The sequence below is a fragment of the Panthera pardus genome, unplaced genomic scaffold, assembly GCF_024362965.1.
Source record: "Panthera pardus isolate Hobbes unplaced genomic scaffold, ASM2436296v1 HiC_scaffold_25, whole genome shotgun sequence".
NCBI classification, from domain to species: domain Eukaryota; kingdom Metazoa; phylum Chordata; class Mammalia; order Carnivora; family Felidae; genus Panthera; species Panthera pardus.
The window spans coordinates 68732336-68756047 of record NW_026526821.1 but is presented as its reverse complement, the minus strand read 5'-3'; the positions used below and the strand labels follow the sequence as shown (position 1 = coordinate 68756047).

The 23712-nt window shown below is 35.5% G+C and overlaps 1 protein-coding gene across 25 annotated transcripts in view; it reads left to right on the top strand.

Moving 5' to 3' along the window:
• Window positions 1–23712, top strand: part of NRXN1 (neurexin 1) — a 1129526-nt gene that overhangs the window by 809506 nt on the left and 296308 nt on the right. For all 25 annotated transcript variants that reach the window (XM_053890675.1, XM_053890679.1, XM_053890684.1 and 22 more), the window contains one exon: window positions 6340–6521. In XM_053890675.1, the coding sequence (XP_053746650.1) occupies window positions 6340–6521 (182 nt within the window). The remainder of the gene's footprint in view (window positions 1–6339; window positions 6522–23712) is intronic.

Genomic DNA, 23712 nt, shown 5'->3' with positions numbered 1-23712 from the left:
AGTCAACAAATTGTTTTCTTTTAAAATTGAATAAATTTCTTTAATTCCTCAGGGTCTAGGATTCTGCTGGAACACATGACTTGCCATATATGAGAAACCTCCTGTTGTTTGTTCTATCCTGAGTGTAGTTATTAGCTACTTTGAAAAGACTTGCATTGTTTGGGAATTACCTAAACTCTTCTTGACTTTCTTTGCTTTGGTCTGATTCAGACTATAGGGTCAGTATCAAAACCATTTTAGTGACAGGCCATGTTTCTTGCCCTGTTTCCTTTATTAAGAACTTATCCTGCTCTTTTTCTCAAAGACATATAAGTAAAAATCCTATGTCATTTTCTTTCTTTTTTAGCCAGTTGTCAATTCTACCAAGTCTGTGTCTTGCATAAGAAGGCTCAAATTAAGATATATAGTCTTTATTTTCATTGTCTTTTCCTAGTGTTTGTTCCCCTTTAGATGAATAGCAGCATTGAGGGCTGCTGTCTCTTCTCAAAGTTGGTAATTGTTAACTACTTTTTGATGTAGAGTTGATTACATCTTATAGATAGGAACTGTTATTGTTCTGATTCCATTCATCTTTCCTAATATAATGGCCACCTGTCTTGAGTTGTTAATCCTCCTATATGAAATTTCAGAAATTAGGAAACAATAGTGCTCAATTTCATGATATAATTCCTTGTGATCTTACAAAGAATTTACAGGAACTTAGGAAGAAAATGAACTGCAACGAATTGTTACTTTATGTACCTGTCAGATTGTTAACATTTATTATTTTTTTTTAAGTTTCACCAGTTTATAAATTTTATCATGGTCACAAATAATTTTTATACAAAAACTTTTTATACAATTTTTTTTCATTGTTTTTTGCTTTCTATGAACTTTACTCAAAAGAATGCCTTTACATAGGTAGAAATTGTTCAGAAATTTTAAATTTAAGTTAGCCTCTTTATTCCAATAAGTTTACTGGTGGAATAAAAGCTCCTCTTACTTTTATTTGTTTTATTTTAATTCCATGTGACTACCTGGAAAACTTTAAAGGGGAAAAAAAGTGCTATATCTCTGTTATATCTAATAGAATTATAATGGCCTGAATGTTGCATGTTGGCTACACAGTGACATTTGAAGAATTACAGGCTTTCAGAAAGGAACCTTTTATTCATATACTTATGTTAGAAGCTAATCTACTTAGAAGTTATTGTTCATATAGCAAGGATCCAGAACAACCAGTAATCAAACAGACCTATACATGCCAGTTGGTTTTCTTTTTCAGAAAGGTTCAATCCATTTGGGGACATACTAACTTTTATGGAAACGAAGCTGAAGTGGGTAAATTTAGATAATGAGTGGTTGGCCATAAAACAAGGAGGGGGGAGAGCCTTTTGGGTAAATAGATGTTAAATAAAATCTAAAAATATTTCTTATCATAACATCACAGGACAGTTTTGAGATTAGAAATAAGAGCCCATGTATAATTTGTACAAACATTTGTTGCCATGTAAAGTATGTTGACACAAATAAATTTGCATCTGATTGAGCCAGCTCTGTTAATGAATTTGGAGTAATACAGATTTGCTGCACAACTTAAATGTGGAGGTTGCTGAAAACCACTTTAAGTTTGAGTCATCCATACATTCAGTAATGTGATGGATGTCGAGGTTAATTTACAATAAATCCATTAGTAGTCATGGCACTGATATGTCAGTGATTGTCATACAGAAACATGCATAAATAATAGAGGTGAACACATTACTGTGTTCTTAAGACCTGGAACTGTGATTAAGATGTACAGTTCTTGCACATTGAATTCACTTATATAATATAATAAACCATGTTTCTATAAAAATAAAATTAAAATAATAAAGCTAGATTGCAGTCATTTTATGTAGACTTACTCCTTTATTTAACAAAGTGAATTTTTTTTGCATCTTGCTATAAATCTTAGCATGCTAGATGTTTTATGATGATGAACTAATATTCTTTTTCTCATGAAAGCTCCCATGTGATGCAATTTAATATCCTTCTCATTGTCAACTACTAGTGAATGTAAATAATAATATAATGGGTTTATGTGAAAAAAGTGCTAATCCCAGGAATGAAATACTGAAAAGATTAATAAAAACTGGGAGGGAGGAAAGTCATTTCTTCAAAGGCATTTGGCTTTCACACAACTTTGAAATGAATCAAACTTTCCTAAGACATCTTATATTAAAATAAAACAACAATGTTGCAGTGTTTGTTATTTTTTGTATGTTTTCCATTATTTTATAGTTTTAACACACACACACACACACACACACACACACACATCTGTTCTCTGTAAAACTTACTGGGCACTTACCATATGCCAGGAATTGGACTAAGGCGTGACTGGGTGATACCCATCGAATTTTGACAGAAGCTCTATGGGGTGTATAGTTTTAGTATCCTCATTGTTTACAGACAGAATATCCAAGATTTAGAATAAAAAGCTAGTCACGGTCAGTGTAGCTAGTAAATGATTCAGCTGGGATTTGAACCCAGGTCTGTTCAGAGCTTACATTCTTTATTTTTTAGTTATCTGCTATTGTAAGGACATTATGTCCCTGGTTCCAGAAGATGCATGCTAAATGAAGTAGATTTTGAAACTTTAGTCGCATGACCCACTATATTTTATTGTAGGAGTATTCTCACATTTTTAAGATTACCAGAATAGAGTATAAGGTAATTTTCTATCTTTCTGAAAGGGGGATTTAAGAACATAGGAGATTTTGTAGAGTTTTATAGGAAGTGATTTTTTTTTTTTTTTTTTAAAGAAAACCAAGATGCTTATACAGGTAGGTAGAAGGGAGCTGTGGGTGGGGAGTGGACATCTTATCCTCTCTTATCCTCTCTTGATTCTGATTATGCTGATGAATACAAGACATTTGCACTATCATGCATACAGAAGAGGGAAGAGAGATTGCTTTCCAGATACATCTGGAGACAAAAGATGCTGGAAATAATTGCATTGTTTGGCACAAGGTAGTACAATTGGTTTTACTTTGTTTTGGTGAAATGAAAGAGCCAGAAATCATTGGAGAGTGGTTCATAGAATGCTAGTTGCTAGGTCTTAGCACTCACTGAAATATGAGATGAAATCAAATCTTGAGTAATGATATTTGCATTGTGACATTTATCTTCCTGAAAATACAAACCTTTATTATCCTTGCATTCTGTAACTGAGCAACTGGACACTTTCATAGTTCCATAAGTTTGGGAAGTATACTCTAAACTAAATGTTAATCTACATATATTAAATGTTCTGTCACTTCACATTTACATGTTATTTTTCTTTTTTTGAAAGCCTTGTGAGGTGAAAGGACAGTATATGATCATGAGGTGCAAATGTCACTTTATGGATATGAGACATTAGAATATGATAACAGTCGGCCTTGATAAATTCAGACTGACACATCCAATTAACTTTTTCTCGACTGTCTTGTTATGATAACAGAAACATTTCTGTCATAAAAAAAATGCAAGAGTAGGAGTCTGGGTACTAGGTTTCCTACCGGCTCTGTCACTTAACTAAGGTTGCAACTTGAGATAACAAATCAATCCTTATGACTAAGTTTCCTCAGATGTAACATGGGGCTAACTGCTTACCCTACTTTCTTCCCCCCCGCTTTTTACAAAAGTTTATTTATTTATTTCTGAGAGAGAGAGAGAAAGAGAGAGAGAGAATCCCATGCAGGCTCCTTGCTGTCAGTGCAGAGACTGATCAAGGCTTGAACCCATGAACCATGAGATCATGACCTGAGCCAAAATCAAGTCGGATGCTCAACTGATTGAACCACCCAGACGCCCTTACCCTACTTTCCATACAGAAGTACAGAAGACATGAAAAATTGTTGTGAAAGTGATATTTTTAATATTAAAAATTGCTATGTAATACAAGATATTTTGCTTTCCACCATCACCTTCCTCTGGTGATTCTGGAAGACACCTGAATTTTTAGATATGATTTACATTGTTATGCAGCATCTCTAGTTTTGAATATTTGTCTTAATTCATAGAAACTGCATAGTCACTAGAGAACAAAATTAATTAAAAGGAGGAAAATAAAATTGAGTACCTGTACTCAGAGGTCACCACGACATTCTCCTGTTAAAGAAACCTTCACTTTTATGTGTTCTTGTCCCATTTTTATCAATGTGGGCATTGTTGAACCATTCAATAGTTTGTTAATCATCTACAAAAATTACCACGCTGAAGAATATTTATCAAGTGATTCTTGCTTATTAATATCTTGAGTAACAAGCTTCTGATGATATAGAACATAAATGGTCCTGGAGGCTCCAACATTTCTGATACACAAATCTGTATATTCTGAATGTTCTTTACTTGCACACTGCCTGGTTCCTTTGAAGTATAACTTACCTGTTTCCACATGCGAGAGATAAACTACTTTCATGCATTAATATCCAAAAAAATTAATAGAGAATACACAGCTTCTCTACCATTGCATTCTAACAAGATTCTATTTTATCACTTTTACATTCAGTATTATTCTGACATGTTTCTTGTGTCATGTCTACATACCGAGGCCTTCTTTTTTTTTTATTGATTTGTTTTGAGAAAGAGAGCACAATCACCGGAGCAACAAAGAGACAGGGGGAGGGAGATAATTCCAAGCATGTTCCACACTGTCGGTAAAGAGCCCAACGTGGGCTCAAACTCAGGAACCGTGAGATCATGACCTGAGTTGAAATCAAGAGTCAGACCCTTAACCAACTAAGCCACCCAGGTATCCCTACATACCAAGGCCCTTTTAACCAGTCAAGCAGGAGGCATATTGCAGAGGACTTTGGAAATGTTTCAGACAGAATACATACTGCTGTACCAACACCTTTCACATACAAGCCTCACTCTTGGTAGGAGCTTTTTTTCTATAAACACAAGATATTTTGTGGCCTAAATTTTTTAAATGTTTATTTATTTTGAGCTGAGCACATACACAAGCAAGGGAGGGACAGAGAGAGAGGGAGAGAGAGGACCCAAGGATCCTGTGTCATCAGCACAAAGCTCAACACGGGGCTTAATCCCACAAACCACAAGCTGAAATCAAGAGTCAGACACTTAACCGACTGAGGCACTGAGGCACCCTTGGCTTAATTTTAATATTCACTCTTACCATTTTCTTTACCACGTTTGACACATAGTGGGAACACAATAAACATGTATTGGTATCCTTTATTACTGTAAGCCTCTAAATTTATTTTACCCCAATGGCTCTTCCTGGGATAACTATGCAAATATTTCTATTGTCCTTTTTAGTATGGACAAACTTTACTTTTAGTAAAGTCTTTTCTTGTGTGTATAGATATGTGTTCATATCTATATCTATATCTATATGTATCTATATCTATATCTTTGCATGTCTCTTTGCATGTCTCCTCCAAATGTTCTGACTTAAAGATTTCATTTTATTGCATTCAGTGAGATAGATTTCATTGTGATATAATGAGATAGGACTTCAGTGCATTGGATGCTTAGTGTAAACTTGTTTGAAATGAAAATCTTTTAAAGTAAGATGGATAATTTAATGACATCAGCACCATAAAGTAAAAATTGAACACTCACCAAATGAGGCTATAATATTCTTACTACTGTAAGACAAGCATTCACTTTTGAAGAAAAAAAATGAGTCTGTTTATGATGGTGGATAGTTTGACAGCTACTAGATATTGCTTGTTAAATAAGATCTCACTTCTATTGATGAGCTCTATTATCTGTATTTTTCTGACATGACTCCTGGGGCTTATGACTGTTTACCCATTAGTTATCTGTCATATGTGAATAGACCCTTTCCCCATAAGAGTTGATTCGTAGTATATTTGTTGTGATTTGCTTCACTGTGCTGTATGACCCTGTCACATGCACATGCAACTCTTGTTTCAAAAACAAAAACGAGTTGATACATGTTTCTGCTCCTTTTGGAAGCGGCCAAAGTCAGTGTTTCCTACTAAACCATTTCTGAAAAACTGGCAGGGAGAAATAAAACCCCATTAGATTCCATGCTTGTCCAACTCAGTGGAAAAAGTAGTAATCTCCCATTTGTTCTGGAACACCTGCTGGTAGGTTTAATGAGTGTATTAAAAACTGAGCTGCCTTGATATTTCTTTTAAAAATCTTCTATTCACTCTCTTGAGCCTGTTTGATTGAAATCTGTGATTTGCTTACTTTTTATGCTATAGTTTCATTTTTTTTTTTTAATTTTTGCCTTGGTATAAATTTAATCCTTTACGGATATGTCAATGTAACAAACATAGGAAAATTGTACACCTGATATATTTGGACTAATTGGTTTTGGTTTTTGTTTTCCAGCTGGGACAACATATATCTTTAGCAAAGGTGGTGGACAAATCACGTATAAGTGGCCTCCTAATGACCGGCCAAGTACACGAGCAGACAGACTGGCCATAGGGTTTAGCACTGTTCAAAAAGAAGCTGTATTGGTGCGAGTGGACAGTTCTTCTGGCCTGGGTGACTACCTAGAGCTTCATATAGTAAGTACTTTAAAAATAAGATTTAACTTTTGTCTTTACTGTTAGTTTTTTTTTTTTTTTTTAATAACTTATACTTTTTCTTTTGGAAGTTTCTCTTCCCCAGCAACCAGTACTTTGGTACAGAAAATATAAATACAATCTAGAAGTAATAAGACCTTATTCCTACTATTGTTGCTAAAAATGTTCTTTACAATAGAAAATGTATTTTTTTGGTTGTTAAGTGTGAATTCTTCTCAGTTCTCTGTTCACAAAGATTTATTTTGGTATGTTCTTATTGACTTTAAGCAGATTTGCCAAATTAATAAACTAAGTTATTGCCTAGTTGATACTGTTACATCTGACTGGAAGCAGGAGGTTGTAATACTGGTAACATCAAAAGATCTGAATCTGGTGTCCTTAGTTCTTTCCTCACTCTAGAATTACAGGGAATTACAGTGAATAGATTGTTTCTGTGCCTTCTTATATTCATTTTGATACATAAATATCAAGAAAGTACAGTAAGCTCTTACCATTAATATCCTGGAACCCTTGACCATTCCTTTTGCTCCAATTTCTAAGCCTACTGGAAGAATTTAGTCAGTATATCATAGATGGAAAATAATAGGTCATGAATAGAAAGCTATTTTTTTAAACTTTTGCCTTAACTGATTTATAGCTTGAAGACTCTGCCATATATTTCTGCATTCAGAGTTACTAATTTGTATAGTTGTAATTCTTTATCTTCTTGTTTTATTAAAATATTTGCAAAGTACAGGTAATCTCTTATTGCTAAGAGATATCAATATTTTACTGATATACAAAAGTAACAACCATAAGAAAGGGTCAACTATTAAACTCTAAAGGGTTATTATCATCATAGTTCTTAGTTGAAAATCTGTATCTTCTGGAAGGTTCCAAACATATATAAGTCTTTCCATTTCCCTTTGTATCTGTGAGGCATAGTTTATCTTTTCTGTCTCATGTGATTGTGTAAATTTGTTTTTTTTTGCTTTTGTCCATCCCTATAGGTTCTCCTTTTACTAGCACCCATGCCTCAGAGGACAATTTGATTAGGTCAACAGATTCTTTCCTCTTGGACACTGGCTTTCAGGCACTCATCCTAAAACAATTAGGAAAACCACCAAACACATATAGGAGGAAAATACATTATCACAGACTTTTGCAGGGTCTTAATTTTCAGTTTTATTCATTTATTTTCTTAATAAATTTTCCATTAGTTTTCCATTAGTTCCATAATTTCTAATTAGTTTTCCATTAGACTTCTATGATTTCAAATAAGCTCAGTAGGGGTTTACACTGACCACAAGAACTAAATTCATTGTTAATCTTAGAAAGAAGAAAAGAGAAAACACACACCACACACACACACACACACACACACACACCTCAGCACAACCATTATTGAACTGCCATAAATTTTCAATTCAAAATGCAGTTGTCAAATCGGAACCCTGGGAAAGTAATTTCAACTGCCTTTCAGCAAATATCTAACAATCAAAATTGAAAGCATCTGGATTTTTATGGCATCATAAATAAATGATTAGTTGAGATAAACTTAACTAGTGCAGTAAGGAATGTTGCTGTTTAGAGTAATCTCAACTTTCTAAATGTATTTGCTCCACTCTGATTTAAGAGCCTTGCAACTTCAAAAAAATAAATAAATAAGAAAACAAGAGCTTTTGCTCCTGAAAGAAATTACTTATTGATCCATTACCAATTACACACTTACCCTCAGAAAAGTTTCTACAATGATCACTCTCAAATCGTAAGGGGCAATGTTACTGAATTTACTCAAACCACTGTTGTTTGTTTTATGGTCAGAGGGTTTTAGTCTATAAGAATGGGTGTTCTCTTTTTCTTCCAAATCTGATCAAATGTGGGTTTAAGAGTCCCTCCATACATAATGGATTGACTTTCTAGGTGTCTGTACCAACCTAGTACCTTCCACAGTTCCTTTACTTGCCATGAATTTATGACAGCTGTTCTGTGAAGGCCTCCTTCTTTCTGTATCTCCCTCTTGGTTTTGCCTGGCTATTCACTGTGGATTCATTATTTGTCTCTATACATTCTCCCTCTTGGATTTGCTATCTTCAAACTTTCCCTTGATTTGAGAGCCAATACTTGACTGGGAAATGCAAAATGTATATTGGTTCCCTGGGCTTACTAAACACCCTTGTTGGTCAGCCCTACTCCTCCTATATCAATTACTAGTATCTGTCTTAGTCCAAACCTGGCTAACTAAAATTTATCTCCCTCCCTTTTTCCTCATTGCATGTAAGTGGTGATCAGCCATTAATGACCTAGCAAGTTGCCTATATGGAAATAAATCACTTCTTAACATATTTCAACATACAAACTAAATTAACACAAGGCCAGTGTTGTGGGTTTTTTTGTTTTTGTTTTTGTTTTTGTTACGCATTTTACACTATTGAAGTTACCTCTAACTCCTATAATGTTGGCTACATAGAAGAGGAACACAAAGAGGAGTTAGATATTTTAAAAAGCAAAGGGAGGGTAAGAAGGGAGGGAGGAAGGGAGGAAGGATGTAAGAAAGGAGGAAGGAAGGAAAGGAAAGGAAAGGAATGGAAAGGAAAGGAATGGAAAGGAAAGGAAAGGAAAGGAAAGGAAAGGAAAGGAAAGGAAAGGAAAGGAAAGGAAAATTAAGTGTCTGAGTACTAGAGTTGATACCAGTGGGTGATAGAAATATTCTTAAATAATATTAGATTTGAGAATATTCAGACTGTATTTTGTTACATTATTTAGGTGCCTTTAAATCTATCCCAATTTTCTTTGAATCACTTATTCTGCTTCTTTCAGGGTTAGAAGTTTCAAAGGAAAGCAAGATTTGTAGAATTATAGTTTGTTTATTATTGTTGTTTGATTTTTGTTTATGAACATTACTGACTTAAAAATTAACCTGATTGATATCATAGATGATATATTTTATCTGTAAATGTTAATTATTATCCATTAAAATGCCAGAAAAACTTCTGTAAACCTTCAAGATCAGCCAAACATAAACTCTGTGCTAATCTTTAAAAATTGTATTTCTACCTTTAATTAATAAGTTAATCAGTAAGCTGGAAAGTTGATTGTACTCCTCACAAGGGACTCCAGTCTTGCTGAAATGTGCAATGCCATTTCAGTTAGATAACTTTTAAAGTATGTCTGGCATATAATTTCGATGAAGATGTAAATGTTTGACATCATCCCATTTCATTACATTGATTATTTGGGTTTTTACTTGAAAATATAATCATATTTAAATTTTGATTAATTGTACCCTTAAAGTTATAACAACTTGGAATAAAATGTTTTTTGAGTCAGGTAGCCTGGTTTTTAAGATATTTTAAATAATATTAATATTTCTGCTACCACTGTTATGCTCAAAGCCATATGACGTTGCTATTGAAACTTGTAAGGTTTTAGGAGGGGATGAGGGCAAGATACACTCATGAAGTAAGGAACAGTTAATTAGCATATAGCCTAGAATACTAGCACTTGATAAATATTTTCCGAAATAATAAATGAATTAATGAATTATATATTGAAAATATGATGGCTTAGTTTAAGAATAGACAGCTTTTCATTAGTCAACATGAAGCCAAAGATGCAGTATAGTTTTTATGTAACTCAGAAAGTCATTTAACTACTTAGTTATAACAGAAAAAAATGTAGCACTTGATATGCAATAGCTATATTATTGAAAAGTTGCATATTTTTATTGATTTGTTTTTTGAATCGTCAAGTAAGAATTGATTATGGTAGTTGGTTGTTTAGAGGAAACGTGTGGTGGGAATTTTTGTTGGATGAATGATTGTCTCTCTTTAGTAATTATCTCATTTATTATAACTCATTTTTATCATGAATTGTCCTCTAATTGTTTCATATCTGCCCATTACTTTCCAAAAGAGATAAACTGTCTCATGTCAGAGAACACAACTTGATAATAATGATGGTTAATAAGAAACATAGCATAATATAGAATTGGGGCTTTTCAACATTCATTTTACTACATGCTAGCAGCCTATCCAGAAATATTTTCTGAGCAACTAGTATGGCCCAGGTCTATGTTAGGCTCCATGGATACAAAAATAAATTATCTCACCACTTAGTAATCATCTCAATGAACAATTGTTGAATGGATGAATGAATGAGCCAAATAGGATCCTTGTCACCAGATAGCTTAGGTTATTTACAGCAAACATACTTTGTCCCAATGTGACTCCATTTGGTTCATCTCAGTTTTTTCCTCTTGCAGCTTTAACTTTCTTATCTGTATAATATTTGTAAGAATATAAACAGATGATTGATTTTTAGGATAAAGAATATAAAGAAGACACTTCTAAGCTGTAAAGTGTTATACACATTGAAGTTAGTGTTAAAGATTATTTAATCAATATTGAGTAAAATAATTATTAGAAACAATTAACAAAAAAGTTAAATTCATTAAAAATTAATTTATAAGGCATATCTAGAAATTTTGTCAGTGTTTTCACTCTAGAGGAAGCATCTCATATATGTCAGTCTAGCAACATTAATTACAGATTGCTTAACCCCTCTTTGACTTACAGGAGAAAGCCAGTGCAAATGTGTGCTCACTCACTGCCATGAATATTAACGTGTACATTGGTTCTGACCAGGGGAAATGTGTGGAGGGTGGTAGAAAGGAAGAGTGAAGAGTGTTCTTTGAAATTCTTTCATCTTGGGAGCATGAAAGAGCATTGCAAATTTGATTAGTGAATTGTTGTACATATTTGCCGTAAGTGTTTCTTCTTTGTACTTTGCTGGGTTGGAAGCCTTATTTTTGAAACTAAGCTCTTAATTGATTTTGATTTAGAAATACACCTTTTGATCAGTGGTTTTAGTGTAGCCTAGAAGCATAATATATTTAGAGTAAATATTACTTGTCCTAAAATAACTTATCAATATCAGTGGCAAGTCAACACTTGCTCATCTTTCTCCTCATCTCTACATTTTATTTTGCTTTAATAAATTTTATTTAATAAACATTATTTAGTATATTGTATACTTTATAATCCTGCTCTATTAAAACTAAATGTAAAAACATCTTTTTAAAGTCAACAATTATACATGAGTGCAAGATAAAACACAATTACTCTCTTACAGGCTTTTCTTGAATTTAAATTATGTTCCATCTGAAATTTTCTTTCTAACCAATAGATTCACCTATTTTAAGAGTTTTACTTTGCCATGTAATATTAAAATTTGACCCTGTTAATCATATACAGTAAATATTTTATTTGGTTTTGTTTTCCTGGTTCTTGCATGAATTAGAGAACATGTTGCCTTTTTGACTAGAATATTGAAAGAAAGACTAAAATGATGTCTTTTATAGTATGTGCTGTAAAATTCTTGTTCAGGCTTCTAAGGAATGAAAGATGCAAGTTATCTTTGGAGAAAATGGGGGAAGTTATGGTCATAGTTCTGTTGGCTTAAGTGTCATCCAGATATCTTAATATAGTCTTTATTTTCAGGATGGGTGTGGTCAAGTGCATTAATACAGACTATTTCCCTCATCATTTTCCCTTGGAAGTTAATTCAGTTTCTCATTTTTTGATTTGCTGGTTGTCACCTGTGGTACATCAGTAACTCTCTGAATTTGACTGCTAGATTTCTAGAATTATTTCCTTTTTTGAAATTCCACTGCTTTGTACTTTAAGAAAAGAGAACCAAAACAACTATCTCTACATACACCTTCTCAGTCCATGTAATTATCAATTAGAATTATCTTGCTGTATCTATTCTGAATACTTTCCAGGCCATTCCATATACTTATATCAGGTTAATTTGCTAAAATGTTTCTTTGATTCACTTGTTCCTCTATTAAACACATTGATGTCTCCCAATTGTGTACAGGTAACGAAAGGCACATTTTATGCCTGACATTTAATGTCCTCAACATTCTGAACTTAATTTCCATTTTCAGGTCCATTTTCACATAATTCTACACTTATCTTTTTACTCCAGGAAATGTATTAATCTATTTGTTAATGAACTTCTTGTCATATCTCTATATCTAACTCTGTCCAGAAAGTTTCTTCTTATTCATCTCACTGTCTCAATTCTGCTCAGTCGTCAACTTCTCTATTCAAATGTTGGATGTTTTCAGGGTTGTCTCTGGGATCTTGTAGCCTCCTGAGCTAGCAGAAAGAAGTCTAGGGCTCAGAACTGTCCTTGGAAGAGCTGCTGAAACAATACCTAGGTAGAGAAAATATTGTACATAGTTTCTGCTCCAACCAATGATCACTACTCTTCTTGATCCATTCCTCTGTGGTGGATGTCAAGCTATTTTGTTTATTTTTGACAGAGACAGAGTGCGAGCATGAGCTGGGGAGGGGCAGAGAAAGAGGGAGACACAGAATCCAAAGCAGGTTCCAGGCTCCAAGCTGTCAGCACAGAGCCTGACACGGGCTTGAACTCACGAACTGTGAGATCATGACCTGGGCTGAAGTTGGACACTCAACCGACTGAGCCACCCAGGCGCCCCAGATGTCAAGCTATTTTACAGAAATAGTTTCAAATCCATTCTCATTTAGGTCCTGATGAGTTTCCTTAGCAAATCTTTTCTTATGCCAAGCTCCCAAAACAAGGGACCTGTTGTTGAATCCTTTCTAACTACTGACTCTACTTCCATTTCTGCTGTGGCTCTTTTTCAAAACCTACTTTCAAGTAACATCTCTTTTGGTTCATTCAACACATCATTATTGATCACCTATGATGCAGTTCAGACTGTGCTAATTATCCTTTTCTATATAACAAATTTACCTACAATTTAGTAGTTTAAAACAAAACATTTGGAATCTTATACGAGCTTGGGAATCCAGAAGCAGCTGAACCAGGTTAAGAGATTCCCAGGAGAAGACATGGTTAAGATCTGCCATGCTCAGAACATGCCTGATACGTTTATTCTTATGATCCAGACAGAGTCCACATGTATGAGGAAGAAATGATGAGCAACAATGAAAGCATATGAAAACAGGTTATTAAGGATTCTGGTTTTGTAGAAATCTAAACACAATATAGATTGATGGAAAATGAGTAATGAAGACATTGCTTGAGGGCTAAGAACTAGTTTAGGGAAAACATACTGAATTAGGAGTCATTTGTACACTGATCAGGAAGACTCCTTTTATTACACACACACACACACACACACACACACACACACACACACAAACACTGAAAGCCGTAAGCAAAATGCACGAGAGAAACAGAATTTAAAAATGCAAACAGCATAGCTAAATATGTCTGCCACAGATCAGGAAGCAAGATGAAAGTGACACAATGGCAATGGAGTCCTATTAAAGCTGATGCTGGGCCGCTGCAGACAGATGCATCTCATTTCAATGAAGGAAGGAAATGACTTAGGTGAATATACTAGGGGACACTCAAGTTAATGGTAGGCATAAATAATCTACATTTTAAATCAGGAGGAAAGAACTGGAGATAATGTTCACTGAGCTTGCAAAAGTCATTTTGATGAAAACATTTTCAGAGCTGTGAAATCCAATTTATGTTGTCTTTAGGAGCTTACTTTTGGAGGTAGTATGCTGGACCTCAGAATTCTTAGGTCAAGACAGAGGAGGCCTATACCCTACTGTAGATCAGGTGGATAAGCTGTTTAACTTTCTGCCAACAAATGTAGCCCTGGAAGAACATCCTGCCATTATGCTTCTGAGGTGACACTTTAATGGTGGGCTCTTCCCATCAAGGAAAATACTTCCTCCTGAATGTTCCCATTAGAGTCATCCTGCCCAAAAAAAGTAGAAACACAAGATTGACAGGCCTGAAAAGCTCTTTGGTGAAAGATCAAAATTTAATTGATTCTTGGAGCTTTTTGGTCTGTGAAAATAAGTCAATCTTAATATTGAGTATTATATAAAATTCAAAGTAGAATTTTAGCTAGGAAGTATAGACTGCTCACTGCCAAATACACATCTTTAGTACTGACTTTCCCTCTGATGACTATACTCAGCATTTCCACCTGGATGTCTCATGGGCACCTCAAACTTACCACCTTAAAAACTGAACTCATGGGCACCTGGGTGGCTTAGTCAGTTAAGCATCTGACTCTTGATTTTAGCTCAAGTCATGATCCTAGGGTCATGGGATTGAGCTCTGCATTGGGCTCCATACTGAGTGTGGAGTCTGCTTGGGATTCTCTCTCTATCCCTCTCCTGTTCTCTCCCCCCACTCTCAAAATAGACAAATAAACTTAAAAATTAAAAAATAAAACCAAAAAACTGAACTTCTCATCTTGCAACCACATATCCATCTAATAATTACGGATTAAAACCTGACATCTCCCCCATAGTTACTCTTATGACGTTATCTGTTTCTCACCAAATTCCAGAAATGTTTCTCATAATATTTTGGAGGAGCTTCAAACTGATAGAGTGAACAGGGAATCTATACTCATCCTTGACCAGTCTTATTAGCAGGTGAGGAGTTGAGACACAATCTGGCAGAGCAGAGAGGGAAGGGTTATAGGCACAGGCAGGTAGAGTGCCGGGATCTGTCCTTACTCTCCCTGCTTTTTTTCACCAGGAAGTATTGTTTCTACTTATCAGAATTGTGTACACAGGCACTTGGTACTTCACTACTCCTAGAAAAAGAAAGTATAGTCGATTGTCTGGCGAAGAATTGGCAAATTACACTTTACTATTTTTTTTTTGTAGTCTTTGTACTCTTTTCTGTTTTTGTTAGCAAATGTGGCTCATGCAAAATTTTGGGTTCAGAGTAAAGTGATTAAGTTCCAATGGCCATTTCTTCATTTATGTTGGACAGTGAGATGTTGAGCAGCAATAAGCAGCAAGAGGGCAGAGACTTTGATCTGTTTTCTGTACCTTTGTACTCCCTGAGTCCTGCTTCAGCCTGGAATTGAGCAAATATACAAAAGAAGAAAAAAAAATGTTGCAATAATCTTTTGGTTCCACAAGTTCTGCCAGAATGCACATGTGTGCATTCTGAAAATGTTCTGGGGCAATAGGTCAGTGCTGCTGGATTGTCTCCTTTGGGATAAACCAGTTTATATTTAACTTCTTAGGGGTGAGTTAGAGATGCAAATCTGAGCCAACTACTAACATATTTCCAGTGTATATGTTGCATCTTTACTGATGCGTATCTTGAGGGAAGTGTCTGGTGAATCACACCTTACCTGGCTTTGTTGGGGAACTACTGGTCTTTAGTAAAATACCTCAAAAGACAAGCTCCTTAGCTGGCCTCAGTGAGCACTTACAATCTGGGCTTATTTTCCAGCTCCTTGTGCTGCTACTTCCACTGCAGCTCACACATATTCTTTCTTTAATTCATACATTTAACAAACCTTGCTTTTGTTTTTAAGTGTTTATTTATTTATTTTAAGAGAAAAAGCGTGAGTGGGGAACAGGTAGAGAGAAAGGGAGAGAGAGAGAATCCCAAGCAGGCTCTGCTCTGCCGGCACAAAGCCTGATATGGGGTTCAATCCCATGAACTGCGAGATCATGACCTGAGCTAAAACCAAGAGTCAGACACTTTTTTTTTTTTAATTTTTCTTTTTTAACGTTTATTTATTTTTAAGACAGAGAGAGACAGAGCATGAATGGGGGAGGGTCAGAGAGAGGGAGACACAGAATCCGAAACAGGCTCCAGGCTCTGAGCTGTCAGCACAGAGCCCGACGCGGGGCTCGAACTCACAGACTGCGAGATCATGACCTGAGCCGAAGTCGGCCACTTAACCGACTGAGCCACCCAGGAGCTCCAAGAGTCAGACACTTTTAACCAACTGTGCCACCCAGGAACCCCAGCAAACCTTTGTATTTTATTTTTCCCCAACAAGCACCTTTTGAGGCACTGGGAATATAGCGTAAAGTAAGGTCTGGGTTTGACCTTAAATAGCCTCAAATTTAATGAATACATTTCACTCTAGTGACACATTAGCCACAGAATACAGACACAGGCTGGTATTTCAAACCTTCATTCCATAAAGGCACAATTAAAAGTTTTTAAACTTTTTGAAACAATCTTTAACGTGGCTTTTGATGAAAGCAATTAGTAATTGTAGAACTATTCTAAGTTTACATATGTATCCTGTCTATATTCAGAAAAACGATATGAGAAAAAAAAATATCCTTATTAGTTTGAAAGGAAAGGAGGCACAAGTCACACAGGTGGTGAGTAAAGCCAAAATTTGAATTCAGACAGTCTGACCCTTGAGTCCATGCACTTAATCTCTGGGCCTTCCATGTGGGGGGCAGGTAAGAGTAGGAGGCAGTCCTTCCTCAGGTTACACCCAACCACTCTGCTGAATGTCACTTTATAAAATCAGACAACCTTAGCTCTTAGTATGCCAAACATCATATGAATTATGGAGCATTCCAGATTATCAGCTCCAAAACCACCTTCTCTAGTTAAATAAACACATAGAAAGTTATCTGGTGGACTGATTGCCTCAACCATTTTGTAATTAGCTAACCAGCTTTTGTAATTAGTCTGCCTTATAAATTTGGGGCATGCATATTTTTTAAAGGCTCGAAACACAATTTTCAAAAAGTATCTGTACCGATAGTGAAATGGTAGTCCGGAAATGTAGACTCCCAGACACCTGTGTTCATGTTTGCTTCTCTCCCTGAAATATTCCTGTTTGCTTCGCTCCTACCTGCCCTCCTCTCCTTCCTAACCTGGTGCACATTTTATTTATTTGGATCGTGTACTTCATATATTTGCGAAGCTTTCCTTTGTTCCCTAGGGCAAAACTAATCAGGTCCTTCTCGTTAGTTACTACCCTAGTACTTTGTTTTTAATTCTATGGTACTACTTACCAAGTCACAGCTCTTTCCTTATGTGTCCTTTCAGCTCATTAAACCATGAACTCTTCAAGGTCCCTGACCATATATTATATATCTTTATATCTCTGTATTTTCAGATACTAGCACAGTGCTTATTAATACATGTTAATACTGTTTATTGATGAAGAAATGTATGTGTGAGTGAATGGAGCCTTTCTTTTTGGCTTGTGGCCTCCCCTTCCCTCCTGCTGGTAGTTTTCCATTGTAGGGACAGGAGCTCACAAGAGGAGTACTCTCCTTGGAGCACAGTATGAAGTAGACTCCCAAAGGATAATGGTGAAAGCATGTGACAGTGCCCTGGGACTCCCCATTTACAACCTATGGAGGCTGACACACTCAAGGCAAGTGCTGGGGCCTATCACAAATGGTCTCATTATCCGCACGGTATTCTCTGAGGGAAGGAAGACATCTTTCAGGTTAGACCATTGACCAGCACCACTTTCAGGTTCAAATATTCCAAACAGGTAGTCACTTCCCTGAGATTTAGTCTAAGCATGCCTTTCATCTGCTGTCTGTATTATTTTGGGTACTTACATAAAAATGTCTATGATATACTTCCCTGTATTCTGACTTGATGAGAAGAGATGAATCCAAATGGAGAAAAAGAGAGAGAGAAGGAGAGAAAGCAAGCAAGCAAGCTCTCTGTGTAATCAACCTCAGTCGATTAGGGTGTAGAGGGTAATCATCCTCCACTACTCTGGCAATTTGTCCATCTTCTTTTTGTTATCCTGCTGTGCTAACCTCTGACATGTGTTTAAATGATGGAGGTGAAACTGATTCTCCCTTTTATTAAAAGAGCTTTCAAAAATGATGTTTATTAATATATATTAAATGCTTGAAGGTATTGTTAATTATCTTCAGTAGGGTTAAAATTTCCCACTGAAATCATGCTTCCCCTATTCATTTGCTTAGTAAGAAGAACAACAGCTAAACAATACTATTTAGCATGTATTGAGTGCTTACAATGGACCAAGCACAAAACACTTTGCATAAAAATTATATTTCATTTGATATTCACAATCACCTATTGAGGTATGAATTATTACCTCAATTTTACAGATGAGCAAACTGCATTTATAAATAATTGACCCAAATCACATAGCCAGTTCTGACTTCAAAGACATGTTTTTGTTTCATGCAAAGGAAAATTTCAGGCTAGCCCAGATACTTTTTCAAATGATCATGCAAAACAATTTACTGACCCTAAGGAGTGAGTCTTTACTATGCATTGCACTGTGAGATTCTCTAAGCATGGGCACAAGGCAGAATCTCTATGTCCTTCAACAAGAATTCACGAAATAACAGTAGAGTGCCATGATATAACACATGATATTTAGTATTAAAATTCTTGTAATGGGTGGAGTTATAGGTGTCATTGCTGGTTTTTTTTTTTTTTTTTTGAGTTTTGCCTAAATGTGAGGCTAAACTAATACTGCCACAAGACTCTTGGTCTTCTGTGGAGATGAATATAAAAATAACCTGCAGTACTCTGAAAACTGGCTGGAGAGGCAGCTTTTAGCCTTTCCTCGGGTTCTAAAGCTAATGCATAAAGCCTAGACAGCTTGTCCTACTTCTTTCTTTCTTACTTTTTTTTTTCTTCTTCTTCTTCTTTTTTTTTTTTTTTTGAGTTGAATCTCTGTGTTTCTCAGCATGTGAATGAGGGGGGAGATAGGGAATTTATCTATTGCTTGTATTTCTTGCTGATTGAACATCTTCCTGACAGAAGTCTTCAAAGGAAAAGTATGTCATCCTGTTCATTATTGTTAATTAGCCGTAAAAGCCAGGCTTTGGAGGCTGTTTTCCACAGAGCAACCGCAGAGAAATGGGGCTGATATTTTAGCAGTTATATGTGAAGTGGGGTCAGGCAGCCTGCCATGTAGGCTTCAGAACTGAGCTCATGTGATCTTTAAAAGACAGGCATTGCAGAGAAATTTCACATGTATAAATAGGTTGTAAATTCTAGTCTCCCTCCCAATGCCTGATTCAAGACCAGTGGTTGGTTGGTCATTTGTAACTGGATATTGAAAAGACTGTTAAATAAATGAAGCAGCTGGATTTTTTTAGTATTCCAAATTGAAATGTAGATGTTGTTCATTATTGTGGGAGAACCATAGTATAACCATGGTCTTCATAATTAACTAGCTTTCAGTGAACTTTCTCCTTAGTAGACTGTGTTTCTATTATATAATTGTATTTTTAATTTACTGGCTATTTTTTTGAGGGTTTTTTTGGGGGGGGGGATTCTTCTGTCTAGACATAAACTGAATTCAATACATTAGTAATGCATAGAACTGGGTCCACCAGGCCAATAATATTTTATAACAGATTGTTCAGAGGGAGTTGAATTTTATTTGTTGTCCTATGTCTCTGTTTATTTTCCAGAAAAAAACCCCACATTTTAAATAAATTTTATTTTCTTAGATCATAAAAGTATTTTTTAAAAAAATTAAATACAATGAGAGTAAAAAGTAAAAACTGCCTGTAAATACACCAACCTTTTTACTGTGATGTCTGACATTCTAATCTTTAATTTTACACATGTACATATATATTTCCTTTATATATGTGTAAATAGTTGTATATTTGCTGGCACACCTGGACATTCTTTAAAAAAATAAAATGTTTCTGTACGATACATACTATTCTGCAGCTTGATTATTCTTATTTAATATATTTTGGACATCTTTCCATTTTAGAGCATATAATCCCATATTTACCTCATAATATCCTATTGCATGCATATACTACAATTTATTGGATGATTCCCTAATGATGGGTATTTTGTTTCAGAATCTTTCATATTACAAAGATAAAAATTTTCTTAACTTTGTAAGAAGATTATTTCATATGTATGGGTTTTTTTTAGGAAGATAAACTTCTATAAGCAGAACCACTATATTTAGTACAGAATTGTCCTTTAAGAACACTGTACTGTCAAACACTCCCACAAGCAAGTATATAAGTATGCCACAAGTAGGGCATTTTAATAAAAAAACTTCCTCATCATTTCTGAATAATTGAGCCCCAGGGGTGCCTGGGTGGCTCAGTCTGTTGAGCATTGACTCTTGATTTCAACTCAGGTCATGATCTCACTTTTTGTGGGTTCGAGCCCCATATGGGGCTCTGTGCTGATGGTGTGGAGCCTGCTAGGAATTCTCTCTCTCTCCCTCTTTCTCTGCCCTTTCCCTGCTCTTGCTGTCTCTCTCTCTCTCTAAATAAATAAATAAACTTAAAAAGAAAATAAATAAACTTGAAAAGAAAAGAAATTGCATTGGTTTAGAGGTGATACCAAAGCCCCTTTAGCTTTGGACACAATTTTTTCTCATATGCTGACAACATTCTCAGAACAGCAGTGGGCTAAGGAGGCTGGATAACAGGTTTATGAATCATGTAGCTCTTTTTAGGAAAGCAGTGCTACATAGTTTTCTCGGAAGAGACAGGCAGGCAAGAGGTTAATGTCCCAGTGGGAGGCAGTACTCATTTCAGAGTCTGCCTCTGTGTTCCTCACCTTCCACACGTTCCATAATTCTTCATTTTGCCCCTAGTCACTTCTTATTTTGATCATGCAGTCCCCAGGACTTGTGCAACAGCAGTGGAACGTGACAGGCTTTTAAATGTATTAATACTGTCAACATTATTGTGGTTAATCTTAATATAACAGAGTAACAACAGGTTCTGCTATTAAGCGTTTAGTAAGACACGGATGTCTTACGCTCTCGATAGCCCTTTTAAATGAGAAAGTTCTCGAGCTCAGAAAGTGGATTATATCAAGGGACCAGCTCATATGTTGTGTACCATTTGGTAATGGCTAAGATTAAACTGAAAGAAGTAAAATGTTCAGAAGGGGAAAAAAGATGTAGCTATTTAAGTTTCTCAAATTCTACATGTGATTGTTTACTTGAGTCTTATCATATCCATTATGAGCTAAATCACAGCTGATAGAACCACATTTAAAATTTGAGAATATTTTAGTTAGCTTGCCATTTTCTATTAGTAATGCATGAATGTAATTTAAGCATGTGAAATATAACCCAAATGATAGTTTTTCTTTGAACTTTTTAAATTGTTTTCAAGGTGCTACTACCTTGAGTTTTACTAATGAAAGGTAAAATTAAAACATGTAACTATGGAGTTTAATAGGCACTGAGAATATTTGATAATGCCACGGCTGTCTATATTATATCCACTAACATATTTAATAGCTGAACAGATGCATCTTGCTATGGCAACACATGGTACTGAGCAGCAGGGAGTCCCATTTGACAAGTCAGTTTTTATTTTATTTCTTTATCCCAAACCTTCTCTAATAATCCCAGATTTCAGTGTGTTTTGATTTGTTAGACAGCAAGCAGATAAGAGAGATTCTGTTCTCTGTTGCTTACTTCCAACAGGTTGTTTGGCTTCAAGATACAAAGCCTGGGAGATTCTATAATAAAATAACTGGGCAAGACTGGGTAAGACGCACAACACTCAGAATGACATATCCCTAAAATACATGCATTCAGTACAAAATGGACAGAGTACCATCTTCAAGGAATATCTGTACTGTATCAGATTAGTAAGCATCAGATTAGTAAGATAATTCTAGCAATCAGCCTTTCAGTAAATACTAATTATGTGGTAAGCAGGTTATTTGGTTGTGACGGTTTGTATATACATCTTCTAGTTGCTTTACTTAACTAGCAATAGCTCTTGTCAGCAGAGATGCCCAAGGGAAACTGGGGTTGTTTGGTGTTGCAAGATTTGCTCTCTGAGGATCAATTCTTTGGAGTTTTCCATGAGCTATTTTCCAATCCTTTAATTGCCTGTATCTAGAAAAAAAAATACTGATATACATTCTAAAGCTAAAATAAGATGACTGTCTAGCTAATGTATTTTGAGATTCACAGAAAGATGAGGAATTGATAATGGACCATTTGAAATAGATTTTACCAAAGATCCTGTGCAGCTATATTGAAAATTGTAAAATTGTTGAAATTGGATACATTTTATTGAACTTCACGGATTTCTGGTGTGCTTTGTGTGGTGAGGGAATTATACTGCCATGGAATCTAAAATGTGAAAAAGCTTGGTTTAAATCTGATGGACTGTCCTAATGCAATTATCAATTATCTGAAAGAGACAAAACAGTTGTAGTTCTGCAGGTTTATCGACCATCTACTTTAGCAGGGTCTGCATAATCACCACCCAGAATCTGTTTAAGCACTCACAATGTTCGTCTTTTCCTGGCCCCATGGTTATTATGCCCAATCTATCATTGCCTCAACAGTCCACACTAATTCAGTGACTTCAAGTAGCCCTCTAGGTTTGCACAACTGGGAGAATTTATTTATTTCCATTGCAGGAGTGGTGAAGTGTTTTCCCCTACTCAGACCTCTCTCTGTTAAAATGTTGAACCTCGGCAGCCATGGTTAGGGAGTTGGACTGATTATGCTGTCTGTTAGTATGACTCATAATTCACATGTTCACATAAGCCTGCTGCAAGAAAACATTCCTAATAAGTGATCACTTCAACATCTGTTTTCTGGCCAGTAGGACTGAGAAGCTGGAATATCTTTAAAGCGGGACAATAGGATAAGAGGTTTACATACTCTTTGATTTAACCTTGTTTTTTTCATTTTATACTAAGGATTTCTATAACCACTTAATTTAACTTGTTTGGGTTGTTGAAAATAAGGAGTTAACGTAAACCTGAGCTCACAAGGCCTTTTCATCACCTAGGCTTGATGACAAATTTTTGGTAAAATTCTCATATTGTGACTAAGAGTTCTTATTTCCAAACCCAGAGTCTTATATACCAACCAGAATGTTATTCTCTCTCTCAAAATGGTACATAGGAGGATGATATTTAAAATAGTGAAAACTGTGTGGATAACATACAGATGTAGTTAGTCACAAAACAAATTATCATCTTCGAGGAGTTCTAAAGTTAGTTAGATAGTAAGACTGCTAGATGTAGCTGTTTGTCTTCTGCTATGCCTGATGAAGAGATGGCTCCAAGCCCATTTGAATATAAGGAAAGCAGTATCACCCCCATTAAAACTGCAAATGAATCTTTGAAAGATGGTAACTATTCACTCAGAGGAATAAAACCTGTAACCACTGGAGTATTGTATATTTGGTGAACATCATGGTGAAGCCGACACCTAATTTCATAGGATTTATTCAATGGAGAATAAAAAATGTAGAGGCTGCTGGTATGTCTCTCTCTCAAACTATTTTCAAATGTGGACTAAATTAAATGTTTTTGGAAAGGGCACTCTTGACTACTTTGTTTTGCATATATAAAACAGGAATCTCAGTGCTTTTAAGTTAAGATGAACTAAAATGTCACTAGGTCC